This window comes from Monodelphis domestica, chromosome 1, assembly GCF_027887165.1.
Source record: "Monodelphis domestica isolate mMonDom1 chromosome 1, mMonDom1.pri, whole genome shotgun sequence".
NCBI lineage: Eukaryota > Metazoa > Chordata > Mammalia > Didelphimorphia > Didelphidae > Monodelphis > Monodelphis domestica.
The window spans coordinates 759,445,114-759,468,358 of record NC_077227.1 but is presented as its reverse complement, the minus strand read 5'-3'; the positions used below and the strand labels follow the sequence as shown (position 1 = coordinate 759,468,358).

Genomic DNA, 23,245 nt, shown 5'->3' with positions numbered 1-23,245 from the left:
ATTAGAAGGATCATTCACAGGAAGAGATTGGGATAATAAGTACCATAAGATGATATGCAAAAATAGAAAAAGGGGGAAATCAAAGATGGCACCAAGAGATACTTTAAGAAATAAAATATAAATAGGATAATCTTTACCATGCAAAGATATGCATGGGAAGGGGAGGGGAAGAATAATCTTATAAGAAGGAGAGGAAGAGAGTGCTAAAAGGTAATACTTAAACCTTACTCTCAATGAAATCAATTCTGAGAGGGAAGAGCATTTAGATCCAGTGGGGTCTTGAATTCTATCTTATCCCACAGGGAAAGTGAGAAGGGAAAACTAATGGGGATAGGCGGTGAGGGAGTACAAAAAGTGAGGGAAAGCGAGGGGGGAGGGACCTTAATAGACCCTAAAAAATAAGAAAGAAACAAAAAGGGAGGGGCTAGAAAGTGAAGCATATCAAGGGAGGGGATTAGAGGGATTGATTAAAAGCAAGCCATTGGTTTAAAAGGATATAGCAAAAGAAGAAAGGACATAACTAGGAGAGGATATCAAAATGCTGGAGAATACACAAGTGACCATCATAACTTTGAATGTGAATGGGATGCACTCACCCATAAAATGAAAACAAATAAGAGAGGGGATTAGAATCCAAAATCCTACCATATGTTGTCTATAAGAAACACGCATGAGGTGGGTAGATGCTCACAAGGTTAGAATTAAAGGTTGGAGCAAGACCTATTGGGCCTCGACTGATAGAAAGAAGGCAGGAGTAGCAATCATGATATCTGACAAAGCCAAAGTAAAAATAGATCTGATTAAAAGGGATAGGGAAGGTAAATACATCTGGATAAAAGGCAGTATAGACAATGAGGAAATATCAGTAATCAACATGTATGCACCAAATGGTATAGCATCCAAATTTCTAAAAGAGAAACTAGTGGAGCTCAAGGATGAAATAGATAGAAAAACTATACTAGTGGGAGACCTGAACCTTCTATCAGAACTAGATAAATCAAACCAAAAATAAATAAGAAAGAGGTGAGAGAATTGGATGAAATCTTAGAAAAAATAGAGTTAATAGATATATGCAGAAAATAAATAGGGACAAAAAGGAATACACCTGTTCAGCAGCACATGGTATATTCACAAAGATTGACCATGTACTAGGTCATAAAAACATGGCAAACAAATGCAGGAAAGTAGAAATAATAAATGCAACCCTTTCAGATCATAATGCAATAAAAATAATGATGAGTAAGGGTACATGGACAGCCAAATCAAAAATTAATTGGAAATTAAATAATATGATTCTCCAAAATCGGTTAGTTAGAGAACAAATCATAGAAACAATTAATAATTTCATTGAAGAAAATGACAATGATGAGACATCCCTTCAAAATCTATGGGATACAGCCAAAGCAGTACTCAGGGAAAATTTTATATCCTTGAGTTCATATATTAACAAATTAGGGAGGGCAGAAGTCAATAAATTGGACATGCAAATCAAAAAACTTGAAAGCAAACAAATTAAAAATCCCCAGAAGAAAACTAAATCAGAGATCCTAAAAATTAAGGGAGAAATTAATAAAATTGAAAGTTAAAGAACTATCGAACTAATAAATAAGACTAGAAGATGGTATTTTGAAAAAACAAACAAAATAGACAAAGTACTGGTCAATCTAATAAAAAGAAGGAAAGAAGAAAACCAAATTAACAGTATTAAAGATGAAAATGGAGACCTCACCTCCAATGAAGAGGAAATTAAGGCAATCATTAAAAACTATTTTGCCCAATTACATGGCAATAAATATGCCAATCTAGGCAATAAGGATGAATATTTACAAAACTATAAATTGCCTAGATTAACAGAAGAAGAAATAGAATTCTTAAATAATCCCATATCAGAAAAAAGAAATTGAACAAGCCATCAAAGAACTCCCTAAGAAAAAATCTCCAGGGCCTGATGGATTCACAAGTGAATTCTATCAAATATTCAAAGAACAGTTAATCCCAATATTATACAAACTATTTGACATAATGAGCAAAGAGAGTGTTCTATCAAATTCCTTTTATGATGCAAATATAGTACTGATTCCAAAGCCAGGCAGGTGAAAAACAGAGAAAGAAAACTATAGACCAATCTCCTTAATGAACATAGATTCAAAAATCTTAAATAGGATACTAGCAAAAAGACTCCAGCAAGTCATCACGAGGGTTATTCACTATTATCAGGTGGGATTTATACCAGGAATGCAAGGATGGTTCAATATTAGGAAAACGATCCACATAATTGGCCATATCTACAAGCAAACCAACAAAAATCACATGATTATCTCAATAGACAGAGAAAAAGCCTTTGACAAAATACAACACTCAATCCTATTGAAAACATTAGAAAGTATAGGAATAGAAGGACCTTTCCTAAAAATAATAAACAGTATCTATCTAAAACCATCAGCAAACATCATCTGCAATGGGGATAAACTAGAAAAGATCAGGAGTGAAACAAGGATACCCATTATCACCTCTATTATTTATCATTGTACTAGAAACACTAGCAGTAGCAATTAGAGAAGAAAGAGAAATTGAAGGTATTAAAATTGGCAATGAGGAAACCAAGCTATCACTCTGTGCGGATGATATGATGGTCTACGTAAAGAATCCTAGAGAATCAACTAAAAAGCTAGTCGAAATAATCAACAACTTTAGCAAAGTTGCAGGATACAAAATAAACCCACATAAGTCATCAACATTTCTATTTATCTCCAACACATCTCAGCAGCAAGAATTAGAAAGAGAAATTCCGTTTAAAATCACCCTAGACAATATAGTAGTGGTAGTCTCTCGGTGATAGAGAATGACTATTGTCTTTGTGCAGTTTCATCTGTGGTGTACCCTCATGTGGCTTTGGAGTCCAAAGGCTGAGGAGCAAATTTTGTGACACATGGGGCATGGGACGCCAGTTGTTACAGGAGGTGTGGTTGTGGCCTGATGTCGGCATTCTCATCTTCAAAGGTGGTGGCGGCATGGTTAATGTGGGTTCGCCAGCTGCTTCTGTCAGAGGCAGTGAGTTCTAGTTGCTTTGGTGTAATGCCAGCCCACTTCAAAACAATATAAAATACTTAGGAATCTATCTGCCGAGAAAAACACAGGAACTATATGAACACAACTACAAAACACTCTCCACACAATTAAAACTAGATCTAAACAATTGGAAAAACATTAAGTGCTCATGGGTAGGACGAGCTAACATAATAAAAATGACCATCCTACCCAAACTTATTTAATTATTTAGGATGCCATGCCCATCAGACTACCAAAAACCTTTTTTTTACTGAATTAGAAAAAACCATAACAAAGTTCATTTGGAAGAACAAAAGATCAAGGATATCCATGGAAATAATGAAAAAAAAATGTGAAGGAAGGTGGCCTTGCAGTACTAGATCTCAAACTATACTATAAAGCAGTGGTCATCAAACAATATGGTACTGTCTAAGAGACAGAAAGGAGGATCAGTGGAATAGACTTGGGGTAAGTGACCTCAGCAAGACAGTCTATGACAAACCCAAAGATCCCAGCTTTGGGGACCAAAATTCACTATCTGATAAAAAAAAACTGCTGGGAAAATTAGAAGACAGTATGGGAGAGATTAGGTTTGGATCAACATCTCACACCCTACACCAAGATAAACTCAGAATGGGTGAATGACTTGAATATAAAGAAGGAAACTATAAGTAAATTAGGTGAATACAGAATAGTATACTTGTCAGACCTTTGGGAAAGGAAAGATTTTAAAACCAAGCAAGACTTAGAAAAAAATCACAAAATGTAAAATATATAATTTTGATTACATCAAATTAACAAGTTTTTGTACAAACAAAACCAATGCAACCATTAGAAGGGAAGTAACAAATTGGGAAACAATCTTCATTGCTGGTGTAATTGTGAATTGATCCAACCATTCTGAAGGGCAATTTGGAACTATGCCCAAAGGGCGATAAAAGACTGTTTGCCCTTTGATCCAGCCATAGCACTGCCGGGTTTGTACCCCAAAGAGATAATAAGGAAAAAGACTTGTACAAGAATATTCATAGCTGTGCTCTTTGTGGTGGCAAAAAATTGGAAAATAAGGGGATGCCCTTCAATTGGAGAATGGCTGAACAAATGGTGGTATATGTTGGTGATGGAATACTATTGTGCTCAAAGAAATAATAAACTGGAGGGATTCCATGGGAACTGGAGCGACCTCCAGGAACTGATACAGAGCGAAAGGAGTAGAACCAGGAAAACATTGTATACAGAGACTGATACACTGTGGTACAATCGAATGTAATGGACTTCTCCATTATTGGCAGTGCAGTGATCCTGAACAACCCAGAGGGATCTACAAGAAAGAACACTATCCACATTCAGAGGAAAAACTGTGGTAGTAGAAACACAGAAGAAAAACAACTGCTTGATAACATAGGTCGAGGGAATATGGCAGGGGATGTAGACTCTAAGTGAACATCCTAGTGCAAAGACCAACAACATGGAAGGTGGAATGTAGGTGGAAGGATCAGGGAAGTGAGCAATTGAACTGTCTTTGAAGGAGGGGGAATATGTTAATAGACGGATATGATGTTTTAAAAGCAGTAATCTATCAGAAAAACCTAAAAAGACTTGTATGAACTGATTCAGAGTGAAATGAGAAGAACCAGGATAATAATGTATACAGTAACAGCAATGTTTGTAGGATGATTAATTGTGGATGACATAGGTCTTCTTATCAATACAATGATCCAAAAAAAAAAAAACAAACCAACATAAGCTTGATAAATGGGGCCAGCCCATTCAAAAAGCTCTTTCTGCAATTCTGAAGAATAAATTGCTATGCTGCTCTATTGCATCTTATAATCAATAGATTAAATTACCTGTAAGATCGCTAAATAAATAAATTTGTATTGCTCCCGTGCTCTGCTCAACCCAGCAAGAGCTTGTTAACCCTCCACTGGAGGATGGGAGTTCTACCCACATGGCCTCCTCCAAATGGGGAAGGCCTCTCCGCAACTAATCTCTCTCCAAAAGCCATGAAAAGAAGGCCAGCTACTCTCTCACCCAAGAGCCAATCCAAGACCCTACAAACTGAAGATTTAAGCCAAGGACAACCCAGCCAAAGCCTTTCAGAACTTTTTATAGTCACTTATTGTCCCTTCCCCTTTTCACAGGGACCAATCACAGCTTCCAAATTGCCTAGCACTGTCCAGGGGGGGCAGTCTGTGGGATCCAGTTCTCATCCTCTGAAGGTGTCAACTCTTATCATAGGCCACTAAAGGTGTCAACTTTCATCATAGGATTCACAAGTTTCTGACTAATTGGGTTAAAAGGGTAAAGCTCTCCAAGTACGTGATGTGTATATTCTCTTACTTGATGACAAAGTGTTAAGTAAAGGTTAAGTATGAGTTAAGGGTTAACTCAAAATAGACAAAGACAATAAAGAATTCCCTTTCACATTACCCATGAGCAATTAATATTTTTCCAATTGTTTAGATCAGACTTTATCTGTGTGAAAAGTATTTTTATTTATTATGTTCATATAATTCTTGTTTGTCTTCACATGTATATTCACAGGTATTTTATATAATCTAGAGTTATAAATGGAATTTCTTTTTCTATCTCTTGTTGCTGAAAATGCTGATGATTTATGTGGATTTATTTTGTATCCTGAAACTTTGCTGAAGTTACTAATTGTTTCAACTAGTTTTTTATTTGATTCTCTAAGATTCCCTGAGTATACCATCATATAATCTGCAAAGAATGGGTTTAGTTTCTTTATTCTCTACTTTAATTCCATTAATTTCTTTTTCTTCTCTTATTGCTAAAGCTAACATTTCTAGCACAATATTAAATAATAGTGGTGATAATGTCCATCTTTGCTTCACAGGAAAGGCTTCTAGCTCATCCCCATTACAAATGATACTTGCTGGTGGTTTTAGATAACTATCATTTTAGTTAGTTATCGGTTTAGATACTTATCAATTTTAAGGAAGGATCCATTTATTCTTTTGCTTTCTAGTGTTGTTAATAGGAATAGGTGGTGTATTTTGTTGAAGTCTTTTTTGCATTTATTGAGATAATCATGTGACTTCTATTAGTTTGGTTATTGATATAATCCATTAGCCTGATATTCCTGGTATGAATCCTGCCAAGTCATAGTGAATGGTCTGTACTCTCCTTGCCAGTGTTTTAAAATGTTTACATCTATATTCATTAAAGGAATTGGTCTGTGATTTTCCTTCTCTGTATTTGCTCTTCCAGGCTTAGATATCAACACCATATTTATATCATAAAAGGAATTTGATAGATCTCCTTCTTTGCCTCTTTTGCCAAATAGTTTTTATAGTTTGGGGATTCATTGTTCTTTAAAATTTTGATGGAATTTACTTTTGAATCTATGTTGTCCTGGGGATTTTTTCTTAGGGACTTCATTGATAGCTTATTCAATTTCTCTTTCTCAGATGGGCTTGCTTAAGTATTCTATTTCTTCTTTTGTTCATTTGAACAACTTATATTTTTGAAAATATTCATCTATTTCACTTAGATGGTGAGATTTCTTGGCAAATAATTGGGCAAAATAACTCCTGATTGATTTCCTCTTCATTGGTGATAAATTTACCCTTTTAATTTTTTATGTTAATAGTTTGATGTTCTTCTTTCCTTTTTTAAATAAAATTAACCAGTGCTCTATTTTATTTGTTTTTGCATGGAACTAACTCCTAGTCTTATTTATTACTTCTTATTACTTTGATGCTTCCCTTACTTTCAATTTTATTAATTTCTCCTTTGATTTTTTAAATTTTCTATTTGGTTTTTAATTGGGAATTTGTAATTTGTTCTTTTCCTAGTTTTTTTTTAATTCCATGCCTAATTCATTGATCTACTTTTTCTCTATTTTATTGATATGAGAGTTTAGAGCTATATTTCCCCCCTAAGTTCTCTTTTGGCTGTAGTACATAAATTTTGATATATTGTCTCCTCATTGTCATTCTCTTTAATGAAGTTACTGATTGTTTCTACAATTTGTTCTTTGACCCACCTCTTTTTTAGAATTATTTAGTTTCCAATTAATTTTTCCATATACCATTATTTGTTATAATTTTTAATGTTATGATCTGAAAAAGATGTGTTTTTAAATTCTGCTTTTCTGAATTTGGTTGTGAAGTTTTTGTGCCCTAAAACATGACCAGTTTTTGTGTATATGCCTTGTACTGATGGAAAGAAGGTATATTTCTTTCTATTTCCATTCAATTTTCTCCAGAGATCTATTAAATCTAACTTATTTTAAATTTCATTTACTTTCTTAACTTTTTTCTTGTTTATTTTTCAGTTTTATTTATTTAGTTCTGAGATGGGAAATTTGAGGTCTCATTAGTAGAGCTTTACTGTCCATTTCCTCCTGTAGTTTATTTAATTTCTCATTTAAAATGTAGAGACTTTTTGTGTATATATGTGTATATACCTTTTTGTGTATATATGTTTAGTGTTGATATTTCATTGTTTGTGATACCCTTAATCAAGATGTAATTTCTTTCATATCTCTTTTAATTAGATTTATTTTTGCTTTAGATTTCTCTAAGATCATGGTCAATACTACTGATTTTTTTTTACTTCAGCTGAAGCACAATAAATTCTCCTTCATCCTCTTATCTGTATATTCCATGTGTACCTCCCTGCTTCAAATGAATTTCTTGTAAACAACATATTGTAGGATTCTAGTTTTTAGTCTATTCTATCTGCTTCCATTTTTATGGGTGAGTTCATCCTCTTCACATTCATAGTTATGATTATTAACTGTATATTCTTCTCCTTATTTCCCCCTTTTTTCCTTTTGTCTCTCCTTACACTCTGTCCCTCCTCACAAATGTTTTGGCTTTAACCACATCACCCCCACTTCACCTCCCTTCTATTAACCCCCATTACTTAATCCCCTTCTGCTTTTCACCAGTGTGAGATAGGTTTCTCTACCTAAATTATTGTGATTTTATTCCCTCTCTGCTCCAATTCCAATGAGAATAAAGTTTAAGCATTGCTTGTCACCACCATGATCATTCCTTCCATTAAAATAATTTTTACACTCCTCTTTAGGTGAGATAATTTACCCCCATTCTACTTCACTCTTTCCTTTATTTTCAGTACAATCCTCTTTTTCATCCATTGGTTGTTTTTTTTTAATATCATGTAATCCTAATTGTCATATTCCCACATGCCCTATTTACATATAATCCTTCTAACTGATCCAATAATGATGCAATTTTTAAAGTTATAAATAACTTTCCATATAGGGATATGTTTAGTTTCATCTTTTGAATTCCGTAAACTTTCTCTTCCTTATTTACCTTTTTATGCTTCTCTTGAGTTTTATATTTGAACATCAAATTTCCTGTCTGGTCTTTTTATTAGTAATGTTTGGAAATCTTCTATTTTATTAAATGACCAATTTTCCTCCTGAAAAATATACTCAGTTTTCTTAGATAGTTGATTCTTGATTGTAAACCTAATTCCTTTGACTTCTGGAATATCTTCTTCCAAGCCTTCTGATCCTTTAAGGTAGAAGCTAAGTTCTATGTAATACTGACTGTGGCTCCATGATATTTGAATTATTTCTTTCTGGATGCTTGTAGTATTTTCTCCTTGAACTGTCATTTCAGAATTTATTTCAAGAGGTAATCAGTGGACTCTCCTAATTCCTATTTTACCTTCTTGTTCCAGAATATCAGGGCAATTTTCTTTTATAATATCTTGCATTATGATGTCTAGGTTTTTTTTTTTTTAATCAAGGATTTTAGGTAGTCCAATAATTCTTAAATTGCCTCCTCTGGATTTATTTTCTATGTCATTTGTTTTTCCAATGAGATATTTCATGTCTTCTTCAATTTTTTAATTGCTTTGATTTTGTTTTATTGTTTCTTGATGTCTGTTTAAGTCATTAACTTCTACTTGCCCAGTTCTAGTTTTTAAGAAATTAATTTTCAGTGAATTTTTGATTCTCCTTTTCCATTTGGCCAATTCTACTTCTAAAGTAACTCTTTTCTTCATTTAATTTTTGTGCATTTTTTCCATTTAGCAAACTTTGCTTTTTAAGTCATTATTTTATTCTTACATCACTCTCATTTTGCTTCCCCATTTCCCCTTGACCTTATGTTTTTTGAAATCCTTTTTGAGCTCTCCCAGAATGTGAAAGCAATGAACATTTTTCTTCAAAGTTTTGTATGTGGCTGTTTCAATCTCACTGTTCCCTTCTGAGTCTGTGTCTTCCTCTTCTTCAGCTCCATAATTTTCTATGGTTAGGAGTTTGTGTGTGTCTGTATGTGTGTGTGTGTATGTGTGTGTGTTTCCTCATTATTCATAGCCTTTTTCTTGACTTTTATTTTTCTCTTCAAGCTGGGTTCTGTTCTCAGGTTAGAGGGGGAACTCTCTTAAACCTCAGTTTTTCCTTTCTCATACCCTCAGTCTTAATTCTGGGTTTCTGCAAGTTTAAGTTCTTCCAAGATGCTGTGATGGCCCTTGGGCTGGGAGTTCTGAAAGCCACCTCTCACTGTTGATTTGATTACTCCTGGGGTCTACTGATAGTCTGCAGGACGCAGAGTACTGTGAGGCACTTAGTGCTGGGGCTCAGGGTCTTGACTTGGGATTGGGCAGTGGCTGCAGACCTCATTCTAGACCTGCACTGGCCAGGTACATGTGGATGAAGATGAGGTCTTCCACATCAGTGTGTGGGTAGGAGGGTCCTACCTCGCTTCGATTTGAGTTTGGCATCCCTGGACAGTATCTCCTTAGGGCAGGGCCTTGTCCAGAATCACCCAAGCACCTCAAAGGGCCAGAGTCCAGGGATCCGAGGCCACTTCTTCCTTGGGTCCCCCTCTGGGAAGTTCAGGGCCAAGCAGGCACAAGGGAGGGTCTGTCCATGCTGAGACTCAGTCCCTGAGTTTCTGAGGGCTTCTTCACTGCTTGTCTTCTCTGTGACTTCAGGTACCTTCTGTCAGGAAAGATGGACTTGGGGAAAGGCAAGCTCCTCAGAACTGGTCTCAACGCCCTCCAACAGGCGATACATCCCATCCATGGCATTGCCTGGACCGACGGGAAGCAGGTGGTACTGACGGCCCTGCAGCTCCAGAACAAGGAGCCCAAGTTTGGGGACTCGAAGATCATCGGGCAATTTGAGCATGTTTACGGACTGTCCTGGAGCCCCATGGGGTCAGAGGGCACCCCGACTCTGCTGGCTGTACAGCACAAGAAACATGTCACCGTGTGGCAGGTGTGCTTGAGCTCGTCGGAGAGAGGCAAGCTTCTGGTGTCCCAGACATGCGAGATCGGGGAGCCTTTCCCTGTGCTCGCTCAGGGCTGTGTGTGGCACCCCAAGAAGGCCATCCTCACTGTGCTCACCAGCCACGAAGTCTCCGTGCTTCCCTCGGTGCACTGTGACAGCACCAGGGTGAAGGCTGACCTGATCAAAGTCCAGGGTTTTGTGCACTGTGGATGCTGGACCCATGATGGCCAGAGGCTGGTGGTGGCCGTGGGCAGCGCCTTGCATTCTTTCATATGGGACGACTCCCAGAAATCTCTGCAGCCGTGCGCTTTCTGCCCCGTGTTCGACATGGGCAAAAACATCTGCTCTGTGCTGGCCACTGTGGACATGCAGATTGCTGTGGCCACCGAGCTCCCACTGGACAAGATTTGTGGCCTGAACTCAGTAGAGCCCTTTGAGATGCCCACAGTGGAAGAGGCACAGCCCTCCACCACCCCTTCGACTTCAGCAGTCATTGCAGAGGAGGCCTTGATGGATACCGGAAAAGTGTCCCCCGACTCGGAGCGGTCCTCCTCCTCGGCTTCCCTCTCATCTTCCTCTCTGGACTCCTTGGATCTGACTCAGATGCTCCCCAGGAACTATCAGTCAGACACAAACTTCTTCTTCCACCTCAGAGAGAAGGAATACTTGGCTCGGGCTGGCAAGGAGTCCTCCCATTTGGTCCTGGTGACCTTCGATAGGATGGTCACCACCACCCGGAAAGTGGGCATCCCTGGCATCCTGGTGCCGGACCTCCTGGCGTATGACCCCAAGTCCCAGGTGATGGCTGTGGCCTCCAACACGTGCCACACCATTCTGGTCTACTCCCTGATCCCCGCCTTGGCGCCGGGTGTCCAGTGCATCCGCCTGGAGAACTGTGAGAGGCCCAAGGGCATCTGCTTCTTGTCAGACAAACGGCTCCTGATTTCAGTTGGGAAGCAGAAGTTCATGGATCCCACCTTCCTGCCATCCTCCAAGTCTGAAATGTACAACATTCACCTGGAGGTCAAGGAAGTCGACTTTGGGAAAGAGCCCTCCATGACGTCGGTCTGGAGCCAGCGAGATTTCTGCAACCTCAGCCTGGGGCTGGGCATGGCCAATAAGAGGAAGCCGGGGGACAGCCTTTGCCTCAACACCTACCCCCAGAAGAGGGACCTGCTCATGCCTGGAAGGATCCAGTCTCTGCCTCGGGGGAAGTCCCTGATCGAGGACATCACAGGAGCTTCGGGGGCCCAGAGCTCCAGGCCCAGCACCTCACAGCTCGGCAAACCCAAGCTGAGTCCCAGCACCGTCGTCTCCATGGAAGGGCTGGAGGCCATGTCCAGCTCCCGGTCCTCGGCCTGCCTCCTCTCTAATGTCAGGCCAAGCTTACCGATGACCCAGTGCAGCCTGATTCGTGAGCCCCTGAGCCTCCCTCAAGTCAAAGTTTCCAAAAATGAAGAGGGAGAGAGTCAGCTGTGTGGGACGCTGGAGAGACTCTCGGGGAGCTTCGCAGACCTCCAGCAACGCCTCTCCCAGCTCATAGACCTCCTGCTTGAGAAGAAGCAGCCGCTGGCCCCCACCCGTTACCCACTCTCTCAAGACCCATCTTTTCTTCTCATCACATACCAGGTAACTGGGGAAGGGGGGGCACCTCCACTGTTCCTGACTCCCTGCCCACCGAATTACCCAAATAGATAGATGGAACCATGAGGGTGCTGGGGCTAGGGAAGTCTGAGAGTCTCTTCTGAAGGTTCAGGTCAACTCTGAAAACCTGGACCTTGTTTGCAAGATGATTACTAGATGCCTCAGATGGATTCTGTATCAGTTCTCAGTGGGGAATCGGGATTTATGCCATTATTTCTATAGGACTAGTCAGACGATGGATTGAATTCTCCAGCTGCCTTGTTCCCTTTCTGTTGTTTCCACGTTCGTGTCCAGAATCATTTGGCATAGTGTCAAGATGCACATTTTCTTCTTCATCTTTTTAAATTTTAATTTATTTATTTATAATATTTTTCCATGGTTGCATGATTCATGTTTTTTCCCTCCCCTCTTTCCTCCACCCTCCTGGAGCTGACAAGAAATTCCACTCAGTTATCCATGTATCATTGTTCAAAACCTATATCTCTGGTATTCATATTTGAAAGAGAGTGATCATTTAAAGCTGAAATCCCAATCCTATCCCCATCGAACCATGCGATTGACCATGTTTTTCTTCTGAGTTTCTACTCCCACGGTTCTTTCTCTGGATGTGGTTAGCTTCTTTCCCGTAAATGCCTCAGGATTGTCCTGGGTCACTGCATTGCTGTTAGGAGAGTCAGTTACATTCGATTTTGCCACAATGTATCAGCCTCTGTGTACAACGTTGTCTGTCCTGGTTCTGCTCCTTTCACTCTGCATCAGTTCCTGGAGATCTTTCCAGTTCACATGGAATCCCTCCAGTTCATTATTCTTTTCAGCACAAGAATATTCCATCCCCATAATATACCACCATTTGTTGAGTCATTTCCCAATCGATGGACACCCCCCCCCCATTTTCCGATTTTTTTACCACCACAAAGAGCGAGGCTATAAGTAATTTTGTACAAGTCTTCTTCCTTATTATCTCTTTGATACACACCCAGCATTGGTATGACTGGGTCAAACAGAAGGCATTCTTTTAAAGCCCTTTGCCTATAGTTCCAAATTGCCATCCAGAATGACTAGACCAATTCACAACTTCACCAGCATGTATTAGTGTTCCCATTTTGCCCCATCCCCTCAACATTCATCACTTTCCTTTGCTACCAAATTGGCCAGAGATGCAGATTTTCTTAGGAAGTCATGTTATGGGGTCTATGGTTTCTTTGGGGAAAATCCTGTGACCTGGGAAGACCAAAATCTGTCAACCTGAAGCTAGCATGGAAATGAGCCTCACACTGGGGTGGCATTGGTCGGGCAGGAATTGGGCAGGGAGCACCCAGGGCAGAGACTGGGAGGAGCCTTTGGAACACTCTCTGGGTCTCTGGGCCCAGTCCTAAGGTTGAGCATTGTCCATGTGAAAATGGCAGGTTTGCCAAGCCCTCTGTGGATGGCACTTCAGAGGATCCTTATTCTCAGCCGTTAAAGGCAGTTTTGGTTAGAGATAGTCTATGTGGCATTTTTTCCATTAAAAGAGAAATTGATCATTTCTGTCAGGCCATCATGACAAACAGGAGGCCATCCAGAGCATTCTCTTGGTCATTCCTATTGGAAAGGAGAAAAGGAGCTTTCTTGCTAGGGCGAAGCTATTTCCAATCAGTCAAAGGACGACTTCCCGGGTCTTTGGGGAAGGCAGGGCCAATGGCTCCCCTGGAGTTCTGGAGGGATCCCCTCCCCCTGGTATCCCCAAGAGCTTTCCTAGAGAGGGGTGAGCAGGGCTGGGCAGGAGCCTGTGGAGAAGGGGATGGGGAGACATCATGGCGAGGAAAACATTCTCTCCAGCCCATTTCTCTGAGAGCATTTAATAAAAATGAGCTCAAGTAATCCTTCTGGAAGATTGTTTCCATCCCTCAAAAGGACATTTTTGTGTCAGAGTAGGGCCTCAGGGTTTCAGAGTTCATCTGGAAGCTCCTTCCTTTGTCTCTATCACCTCCTAACACCATCATCAACTGTCTGCCTCCAGTCCTCCCCCATTCTGGGTCCTAAGGTCTGTGTCCAGCCAGAGGCTGAAGTTGGAGACTTCATGAGGTCAGAGGTAGACCCCTATGGGGGCAGGATGCCCCGGCCTGGGCTGCTTCTCCCCTCGGGTGGTTCCTGTTGGTCCTAGGCCCAACTGGGGTGGCAGCCAGCAGTGGGGGATGTGTCGAGGATGTCTGGGGTTCATGGAATTCATTGTTGGGTAACAAGTTCTTGTCATTGGGCTTGAAGAAGCCGTCCCCAGCAGGGCCTGTATTGGACAAGCGAGCAGTCCTTCTCTGTGATGGCAAGATGCGCCTGCAACAGGTCCAACAGATGTTTGGCCTCTCTCTGGTGGAGATGCAATATGGTGAGTCTGTCTGGGGCTGTGGCTGGTGAGGGCAGGGGAGACTTCCTGATGGAGGGTACCCCTACACATGCCATCTGGGCTGGGACAGGGGTTGGGAGGACCTTCAGTCAATCACCCAGCAAGCACTAAGAATGTGCTATGTCAGGCATGGTGGTGTATAGGCTCAAAGAATGGAGCTGTCTCCCTCCCCCAGGATGGGCTTGGCATTCTTTATTTTTTTTAATTGAAAATTTTTGATTAGTTAATTTAGAATAGTTTTCCATGGTTATATGATTCATGTTCTTTCCCTCCCTTTCCCCCCATAGCCAATGAGCAATTGGCTTTACATTGGGTTTACATGTGTCATTGATCAAGACCTATTTCCATATTATTACTATTTGCACTAGACTGATCATTTGCACTAGTCTACATCCCTAGTCATATCCTCATCGACCCATGTGATCAAACAGTTGTTTTTCTTCTGTGTTTCTGCTCCCACAGTTCTTTCTCGGGATGTGGATACATCCTTTCTCTTAAGTCCCTAAGAATATTCCTGGGTCATTGCATTGCTGCAAGTAGCAAAGTCAGTTACATTCGATTGTGCCACAATGTATCTGTCTCTGTGTACAATGTTCTCCTGGTTCTGCTCCTTTCACTCTGCATCAGTTCCTGGAGGTCGTTCCAGTTCACATAGAATCCCTCCAGTTTATTATTCCTTTGAGCACAATAGTATTCCATCACCAACAGATACCACAATTTTTTTTAGTCATTCCCCAATTGAAGGGCATCCTCTCCTTTTCCAAATTTTTGCCACCACAAAGAATGCAGCTATGAATATTTTGTACAAGTCCTTATTATATCTTTGGAGTACAAACCCAGCAGTGCTATGGCTGGATCAAAAGGCAGACATGGACTTGTCATTCTTAAGTTACAAGAAGGGGGGGGGGGAATGGATGCCCATATCTATCCCAAGGAAAAATAGGAAGTTCCCAAGGACACAGAGGGCACAGTCATTTGGGGGAGAAGGCTGGGATGGCATCCCCTGGGCACAGAGGGCTCAGCCTGGGGGAGGAGTCAGACCACTACATCATGAGAGTTGGAAGAAAGTTAACAGGGGAATAAAAGAAGCTTCAGAGGCACAGTTGGCTGTGTAGACACTTTCGAAGGAGTTTAAGAAAGGAACATCTAGGCTGAGCCTCTCTAGACCAAATCCCAGGCTTGAGGGGCACAGGGAGCCAGGAAGGGGCCACTCCCAGGCCCACCCAGGATGAGGAAGTTCTGATCTCTCTCAATTTGGAATTCCAGGTTCCCTCTGGATCCTCCTCTCTGCTGACAGCGAAGGCTTCATCCCACTCATGTTCTCAGCCGCCCAGGAGGTCACCATCCGAGACGGCAGCAGTGGTGGTGGGCTGGGCTCCTCCACCCAGTGAGTCAGCATCCATCCCCTGGGCGGGCGTCAGCACCTGAGCAATAGCCGCCACCCTGTGAGGCCATTCTCAAGTCAAGACGCCTGTTGGTGATGGCAGTGCCACCAAGCAATGACACACTCTCTCTCTCTCTCTCTCTCTCTCTGATTCTCTCTCTCTGTCTCTGTCTCTCTCTCTCTGTCTCTGTCTCTCTCTTTCTCTTTCTCTCATTTCTGGGGAGGTCTAAGGGGCATCCAAGAGTCCTGTGCCCCACCTCCCCCCCAGCTCAGTGAGCTCTGGGCTGGGCCTGAGTTCAAAACCAGCCCCAAACACTTCCTAGCTGGTTGACCCTGTGGGGAGTCACGTGAGCATCACCTCCCTCAGTTTGTTCATCTGTAAAATGGGGATCATAACAGCATCTCCCTGCCAGGGTGGTTGTGAGGATCCAGCGAGAGCGTATTTGTAAATATTTGTATTTGTCAAAGTGCTTGTCCCAGTGCCTGGCACATAGTTGCCTCCATATAAATGTTCCCTTCCCTGGAGCTCACCCCAAAGTGCACCTGGTGCTGTGCTCGACCCTGAGAATGCAAAGGAGGGAAACAGGCCAGCGCCTGCCCTCAGGCTCTTGGGGGATGCTGATCTGCGTGGGGACAATGTAGACAAGATGAAGACAAGAGTCCAGGGGGAGGGGAGGCTAGAAAGGGGGCCCTGAGCTGTGTCTTAAGGGAAACTCTGGCTTCTGAGTGGAAGGAGAGAGGAGGAGGAGTGTTCCCGGCAAGAGGGGCAGCCTGAGCAAAGGCAGAGGAGGCAGACGGAAGCCAGCGATGCTGAGGTGGGGGGTAGGAACACTGCAGAGGTGGGCTGGGGGGTGGGGTGCAAGGTCTGGAGGGCTTTGAAGCCCAGCCAGCATTTTGTCTGCTCCTGGAGGACAGGCACTGGGGAGCCAGGGCAGGTTCCTGAGAAGGGGTACGTGGTGTCACCTGCCTGGAGTGCAGTCTCTTCAGGGGCAGAGCCTGGAGGCAGGAGGACCCCCAGCAGCCACGGCCACAGTCCAGGGGTGAGGAGAGGAGGGGTGTAGGGGACACAGATGGGCCTTGGTGAGTCCCTTTGCATCCACAGCAGCACAGATCCTGCTTTCCCTCCTCATCCCAGTGGTGGCCTTTTGTGGTGTCAGAACTCATTTTGGAGCCTCTCTCTTCCCCCTGTGCTCAAGGCCCCAGCAGAATTCAAGTCAATGGGATCCAACTGCCTTCTCCCTGAGCCCTTGGTTGAGTGGAAAGGATGCCTGGTTTGTAGGTGGAGCGAGCAAGTCAGGCCACCCCTGAGTCGGAAGGCCTTGAAGGTCAGGAGATCAGCTGGTGAGCCACTTGGCAATGCCTGGCACAGAGGAGGCTCTTCAGACCTGCAGCTTCCCTTCCTTCCCTTCTGAAGCCCTTTGAAATCCAGGCTGCATTTCTGGGGGTTTCGGGCTTCCCTTTCCTTCTTGGCTTCGACCTCTCGCAGGCAGCATTCCCGGATTTCCACCCCAACAGCTATTTCCTCCTGGTTTCCCCTTGTTTCCTCTGCCTTTTGAAGGGAGATTATTGCAGTCTAGAAAGGATTAATGGGGCCTTTGCTTTTGGGAGAGGGGAAGGAGGGAGGGAGGATGGAAGAAAGTAAAGAAAGAAAGAAGGGGGAAAGAAGAGGAGGGAAGGTGGGAGGGAGCATGGGAGGATAAAAGAAAATAAGAAGACAGAATTAAAGATGGATGGGAGGAAAGAAGGGAGAAGGGGGGAAGATGGATGGAAGCTAGGAAAGAAGGAAGGAAAAGAGGAGGAAGGAGGGAGGGAGGATGGAAGGAAGGAAGAAGACAGAATGAAGGACGAATGGAAGGAAGAAGAGAAAGGAATGATGGAAGGAAGAAAGGAAGGAAAGAGGAAGGGAGACTGGAAGGAAGCTAGGAAATAAGGAAAGAGAAGAGGAAGAAGGAGGGAGGGAGGATGGATGGAAGCAAAGAAGGAGGGAGAATGGAAGCAAAACAGGAAAGAATGATGGGGAAGAAGAGGAGGGAAGGAGTATGGAAAAAGAAAATAGGGAGGGAGGAGAAGAGAAGGAGGAAAGGCAGGAGGGATGGTGAGAGTGAGAATGTAGGCAAGGAAGGAAGAAGAGAAGGAGGGAGGGGAGAAGGAAGGAGATAAGAAGGAAGGAAGGGGGATAGAGGATGGAAGTAAAGAAAGAATGAAGGAAGAAGAGAAGGAGCAAAAGAGAATGTAATAAAAAAAGGAAAGAAGAGGAGGGAAGGAGGATGGAAGAAAGGAAAGAATGAGGAGAGAAAGAAGAAAAGGAGAGGTAGGATATAAGGAAGAAGAGAGAGAATTAGGGATGGAAGGAAAGAGGGAAGATGAAAGGAAGGAAGGAATAAGACAAAGAAATAAGGATGGTTGGAGGGAAGGAAAATGGAAGAAAAGAAGACAAAGAATTAAAGATGAGTGGAAGGAAGAAGAGAAGGAGGAAGGATGGAAGGAAGCTAGGAAATAAAGTAAAAGAGAAAGAAGGAGGGAAATGACCCCAGCAGATACCAGGATGATGATGATGGGGGGTCATGGCTCTGCACTTTGCCGCCATGTTTCCTGAACTTTCTTCCATCTCCTCAGTGACCTTTACACTTCAGGGCTCTGGACCCGAGCCTTCTGGCCTCACATATCTCTCCCTTCCCCATACCAGCTCTCTTCTGCTATTTTATCCTTTAGAGAGGACCTGCAGGTCCCCTGGGTGGTTCCTCCTGCCATGTTTCAGTGACTCAGATGGAGTCTTGGTTGTGCCTCGGGTCAGGATCTCTTCTCTCATGTGTTGCCTAAACTTTGGGTGGGGGTTTCTTCACAGGTTCCTTTCTTGGCTTTGTCATCCCTGAATTCCTGGGTGTGGTGGCTGAGGTTCTTGCTAGGTGGCAGCTCCTCCCCAGGGTGTCTGCTTTGGTGGGTGTCCCGAGGAAGTCGGTCTCCTCTTCTCTGCCCTTTTTATTTTAAACTTTCAGTGTAGGACTGTTGGCCCCGTTTGCTGGTCTCTTCAGGCCAGGAACCCAAAGCCCGAGAGCCCACATGCTTGGTCAGCTGTCCACCACTTCCGCCTCCAGTGGGCTGTGCTCGTGCAGTGTCCCACGTCTTGCCTGAGCCCTTGGGGAGCGCTGTTAGCCTCGGGTGGGCCTCTGTGCCCAGGGACGTCAGGAGGCTCTGGTCAGACAAGCCTGGGGACGTCCTTGTGGCTCCAGGGCCCAGGAAGACAGCAGAGCTGTTAGAGGGGTGGACGCAGCCTCTTTGACAGGTCACTCAGTCGTTCTCTCAAGAAAGAGACTGCAAAGTCTTTCAAGTCTTGGCCATGACAGTCAATTCACAATGAAGATTCTGTCCTCTCTTAAAAGATAGTGACGTTGTGCCTCCTTTCATGGAAGAACTGGCTGGTGAAAGGCAGAGAGAGTGACAGAGACAGAGGAGAGAGAAGCACTTGACAAATATTGCTTTGTACCTTCTTATCCACCCTGGGGAGCAGGCACTATAAGACGGAATTAAGTCTAGGAGAGGTTCCATGGTTTGCCCAGGCCCCGGAGCTAGTGAGGATATGAGGCTGGATTGGAACTCGGGTCTTCCTGACTTCCAGTCCTGCACTGTGTCCACTTGACCACCTGGCCGTGTCAGACAGTCATCTAGATGCATCTAGGGATACAACTAGAAACACGCGCAGACTCATATTCGTAAAGTTTGTCTCTGTCGCCCATGAGCCCCGGGGTCCAACACCAAGCAATTAAAACTCTACAGACAGACAGACAGACCCATTAGTTCGAGGAATGCCCAGATGAAGGGGTCTCACCACCTCGGGCCCTTCCACCTTTGTGGGGGACGATGAACTTAGAAAACCAGTTCCAGCTCTGCCAGCTGCTCTCCGCCAAGTCTAAGTGGATCCATTCAACCGCTTGTGGAATGACTGAATAAAAAGAAGATCCGGGAAGGTCAGTTTGGGGATGGGTATCAACGGATTCTCTTCCTACCAGCCCAAAGTGAGATCCAGAATCAAGAAAGCAAATTGGTGACTCTCCAGATCAGGCCTCTCAGGCTCTAAACGGAGACGAAATGGATCACCAGCTCGCTGCTGCCGTTCATTCCACAAGCTGATGCACGGATGTTGGTACCCATGTGACTGGCCACAACTGGGGAGAATCTCATGTTCTATAGCATCAGATTCAGAGATATCTCCTACATGAAATCACCCAGAAGGACCACAACCACCATGTTATTCCCATGTGACCTAGTAGGCATACCAGGGCATATGGGGCGTTTGTGGAGCACTAGCACCTCTGGTGTCCTCCCAGCCCCGGGCACTGACCTGTAGCTCCAAGGAGCTGTAGCATGCACAGTGACCACACTCTGCTAAGCCTTCTGGGAGATGGGCCAAACCAAGTTGAGGGTAACAAAGAGGCCTCAAACCCATTGCAAAGGTGGTGGGTGACGTCTTCCCCTGGTAGAAAGGGCAGATGAAGACAGTTTGTTCCAATGGTCACGAAGGCATCTGAAGCAGGTGGTGTGGAGTGCTTAGAGTTTAATCAGACATGGAAGACACCAAGGTCATCCACTGCGTCTCAGACCATCATCCGTCCTCCTGACTCGTCCTGCTACTGGACGTGGATGACTGGAAGCGAAAGTGTGACTGATGACGTTGTGCAACTCTGCCTCACTTAAATCTAACTCATGAGCAAGTCGAGGCATCATCCTCGTGATGTCATTGGTCCTCCTAGAAAACAAAGGACCACCACCACCAAATGAAACAAGGAATAATGCAAATGGCCCCCAGTCCTCTGTGTCCTTTTGTACTTCTGAAGTGATGGGCAGAATGACTTTGAAAAAGAGAGTTTTTAGACCTGGACCATTTCTTTATAAACGTTCACTTGAGAGATCTTTGTCCAATGACGAATGAGTAGACATATTATCAGAGAGAGCAAATCACACCAGTATTGATATTCTACGTATAGGCAACACACATGACATAAGGAAGCTGATGCTAAATGGAGGATTGACTCCTCAGAGGGAAAATATGAGTCAGCAGAAGAGGGTTCATAGGACTTTGGTCATCATGTATTGTAGTGCTGGTCGTGACTATTTGGAAAAAGACTTTGGAAACAATTGCAGCTTGTGGACCAATATCTGTTACAGAAAAGGAAGATGCAGAGAAATTACATGAAGAATATAAATAAGATCCTCAAAATTAAATCAACATACATTTTGATACTCAATGACTACATGAGAAAAAAAGAGGGAAAATGGGATTTGCCTGAAATGATCACTAGGGATGCACAGGGAACACTCAATAACCAACTTCGATTTTACAATAAACTAAGCAAAAGGGAAGAGCAAGGCAGGTAAATAAGAGTTTGGCACAGTCCTGTAAAAAGTGTAAGGGATTCTAAAGCTCCAATGAACTGAGGTTCGCAAGGGTGGGAAGCTAAGGGCAACAAAAAAAAAAGCCATTGTTTTTTTCTTTGAGAGAAAAAGGAGGAACAAAGAAAGGCTTGATCCTCTGCTTATAGTGGATATGAGAATGATAACAGACCATAGAAAGGAGGCAGCACTGCTTACTTTCTATTTCTGATTTCTCAATAAAGGAGAATGAATATTATTCTGGGAACGACAAGTCAATCCCAAGATATGACCTCTCTGAAAAGGAAGGATGAACAACAACAACAAATAAGGAGATAGTAGGAGAGCAGCATCTGGTTGTCTCTGATAAGCTCCATTCCAGGGGACTGAAAGAATGACCGTTGGGATGGCAGAGACCTGGTCAGGAAAGAAATGGAGAGAGAAACCCTAAGATTAGAGAAAGCCTACAAACAAAAAAAATCTGGATCTCAGTGCCTGGAAAGATGCCGGAACAGGTCATTTAAGAGATAAGTGAACGTTGCCAAGAGTCAGCATGGCTTCATCAAGGACAGATGGTGCTAGACTCCCCTCATGTCCTTTGTTATCACACTTACCTCTTTAATGAGGGGAATATTGTGATTGGAATTTATCTAGATTTTAGTAAGCTTTTTAAAAGAATCTTATGCTATTTTTTTTATAAGATGGGGAGATAGAGATTAGATGATTAATTCAGTCATTAGGTTGGGTTCAGACTTGGTTCAGGGGCTCACTCTAAGAGTGGTTGTCAGTGTGGCCAGAGGAGGTCTCCAGTGAAGTGCCCCTGGAATCTACCTGGCCCTATTGTGTTTAATGTTTTGTGTCATTTTGTTTTGATGGAGGATTTGGATAAAAGCATAGGTAGTATACGTGTCAAATTGGCGGATGTCAGAAAGCGAAGATGTTGGATAAGTCAGAATCCAAAGACTTTGACCACCTAGAATGTTGGACCAAATCCAATAAGATGAAGTTTAAAATGGATAAATTTGAATTTGAAAAATATTTCCAAGCATGGAATTGGGAACGTATAGCTGAACCCCTCTCAACTCCTTCTGAAATGGATTTGGTGGGGTCCAAGTGAACTTCAGCCCAGAGTATATCAGTGATAGATAGATGTGGCTTCATGATGGGGACTAGGCTTCCAGGAGTAAGGAGGTGATGGTCCCACTGTTCTCTGTCCTGTTAGACCACTTGGGAGGATTGGGTTCTGTTATGGGCTCTGTGACTAAAGAAGGACCCTCATAAGCGGGAGACTATGAGGATACCCAGGGCTAAGGGAAGGATCTTGGGGCTGTGGCATATTTTTTCCAATACCATTTTACTGTATTTTCCCCCAATTACATGCAGAAACCAGTTTTAACATCTGTTTTCTGACATTTTGTGATACAAATTCTCTCCCTTTCTCTTCCCCTCCCCAAGATGGCAAGCAATCTGATGCAGGCTATACATGTGATATTGTGCTATATATATAGATATATATATACATATATATTTCCATATTCGTCATTTTGTGAAAGAAGCTATATCACACATATAAGGAAAAACTCATGAAGGAAATCAAGTAAAGAAGTGTTTGCTTTGATGAGCATTCAGATTCCATCTTCGGCATTTTTCATCATGAGTTCCTTGGAATTGTCTTGGATCATTGCATTGCTAATAAAAGCTAAGTTATTCACAGCTGATCAGAGTGCAGTATTGCCCTTCCTGTGTACTGTGTTCTCCCGGTTCTGCTCCCATCAGTTCATACAAGTCTTCCTAGGTTTTTCTGCGGTTGCCTGTTCATCACTCCTTACAGCACGATGGGCATCCATTACAATCATATGATCATAACCTGTTCAGCCATTCTCCAGCCTCCCGTTCCAATTCGTGCCTCCACAAAAAGAGCCGCTTTAACCCTTTCCGTAGGGCCACCATATGCGTAATGAGAAAGGATGAAATGGCCGAGAGTTTGATTTTCTGAGCAGACAACTGCTCAGCACACTGAGATGAAGCCCCTTCCTCAGGTAGGGCTGGACCCCCAGTACAGGGGAAGCCGACTTTTATACATTAAAAAGAATTCATCAGGAGCAGGCAGTGGCTTTAGTGGCGAGCCAGCCCCGGAGCCCAGAGGTTGTGTGGCCCTGGGCACTGGCTTTGCCCCATT

The 23,245-nt window shown here is 43.2% G+C and overlaps 1 protein-coding gene and 1 long non-coding RNA gene across 4 annotated transcripts in view; one reads left to right on the top strand and one right to left on the bottom strand.

Moving 5' to 3' along the window:
- The window catches only part of LOC100031032 (WD repeat and coiled-coil-containing protein-like), a 70,039-nt gene that overhangs the window by 22,776 nt on the left and 24,018 nt on the right, over positions 1–23,245 (top strand). For all 3 annotated transcript variants that reach the window (XR_008917956.1, XM_056824951.1, XM_056824947.1), the window contains exons 2-4: positions 9,994–11,920; positions 14,180–14,297; positions 15,582–15,702. Coding sequence is in view for 2 of the 3 variants with exons in the window: in XM_056824951.1 (XP_056680929.1) it covers positions 10,013–11,920; positions 14,180–14,297; positions 15,582–15,702 (2,147 nt within the window). In the remaining variant the exon portion in view is untranslated. The remainder of the gene's footprint in view (positions 1–9,993; positions 11,921–14,179; positions 14,298–15,581; positions 15,703–23,245) is intronic.
- Positions 17,641–23,245, bottom strand: part of LOC130458586 (uncharacterized) — a 30,790-nt gene continuing 25,185 nt past the window's right edge. The window contains exon 2 of the long non-coding RNA XR_008918006.1: positions 17,641–20,853. This is a non-coding gene — a long non-coding RNA (uncharacterized LOC130458586). The remainder of the gene's footprint in view (positions 20,854–23,245) is intronic.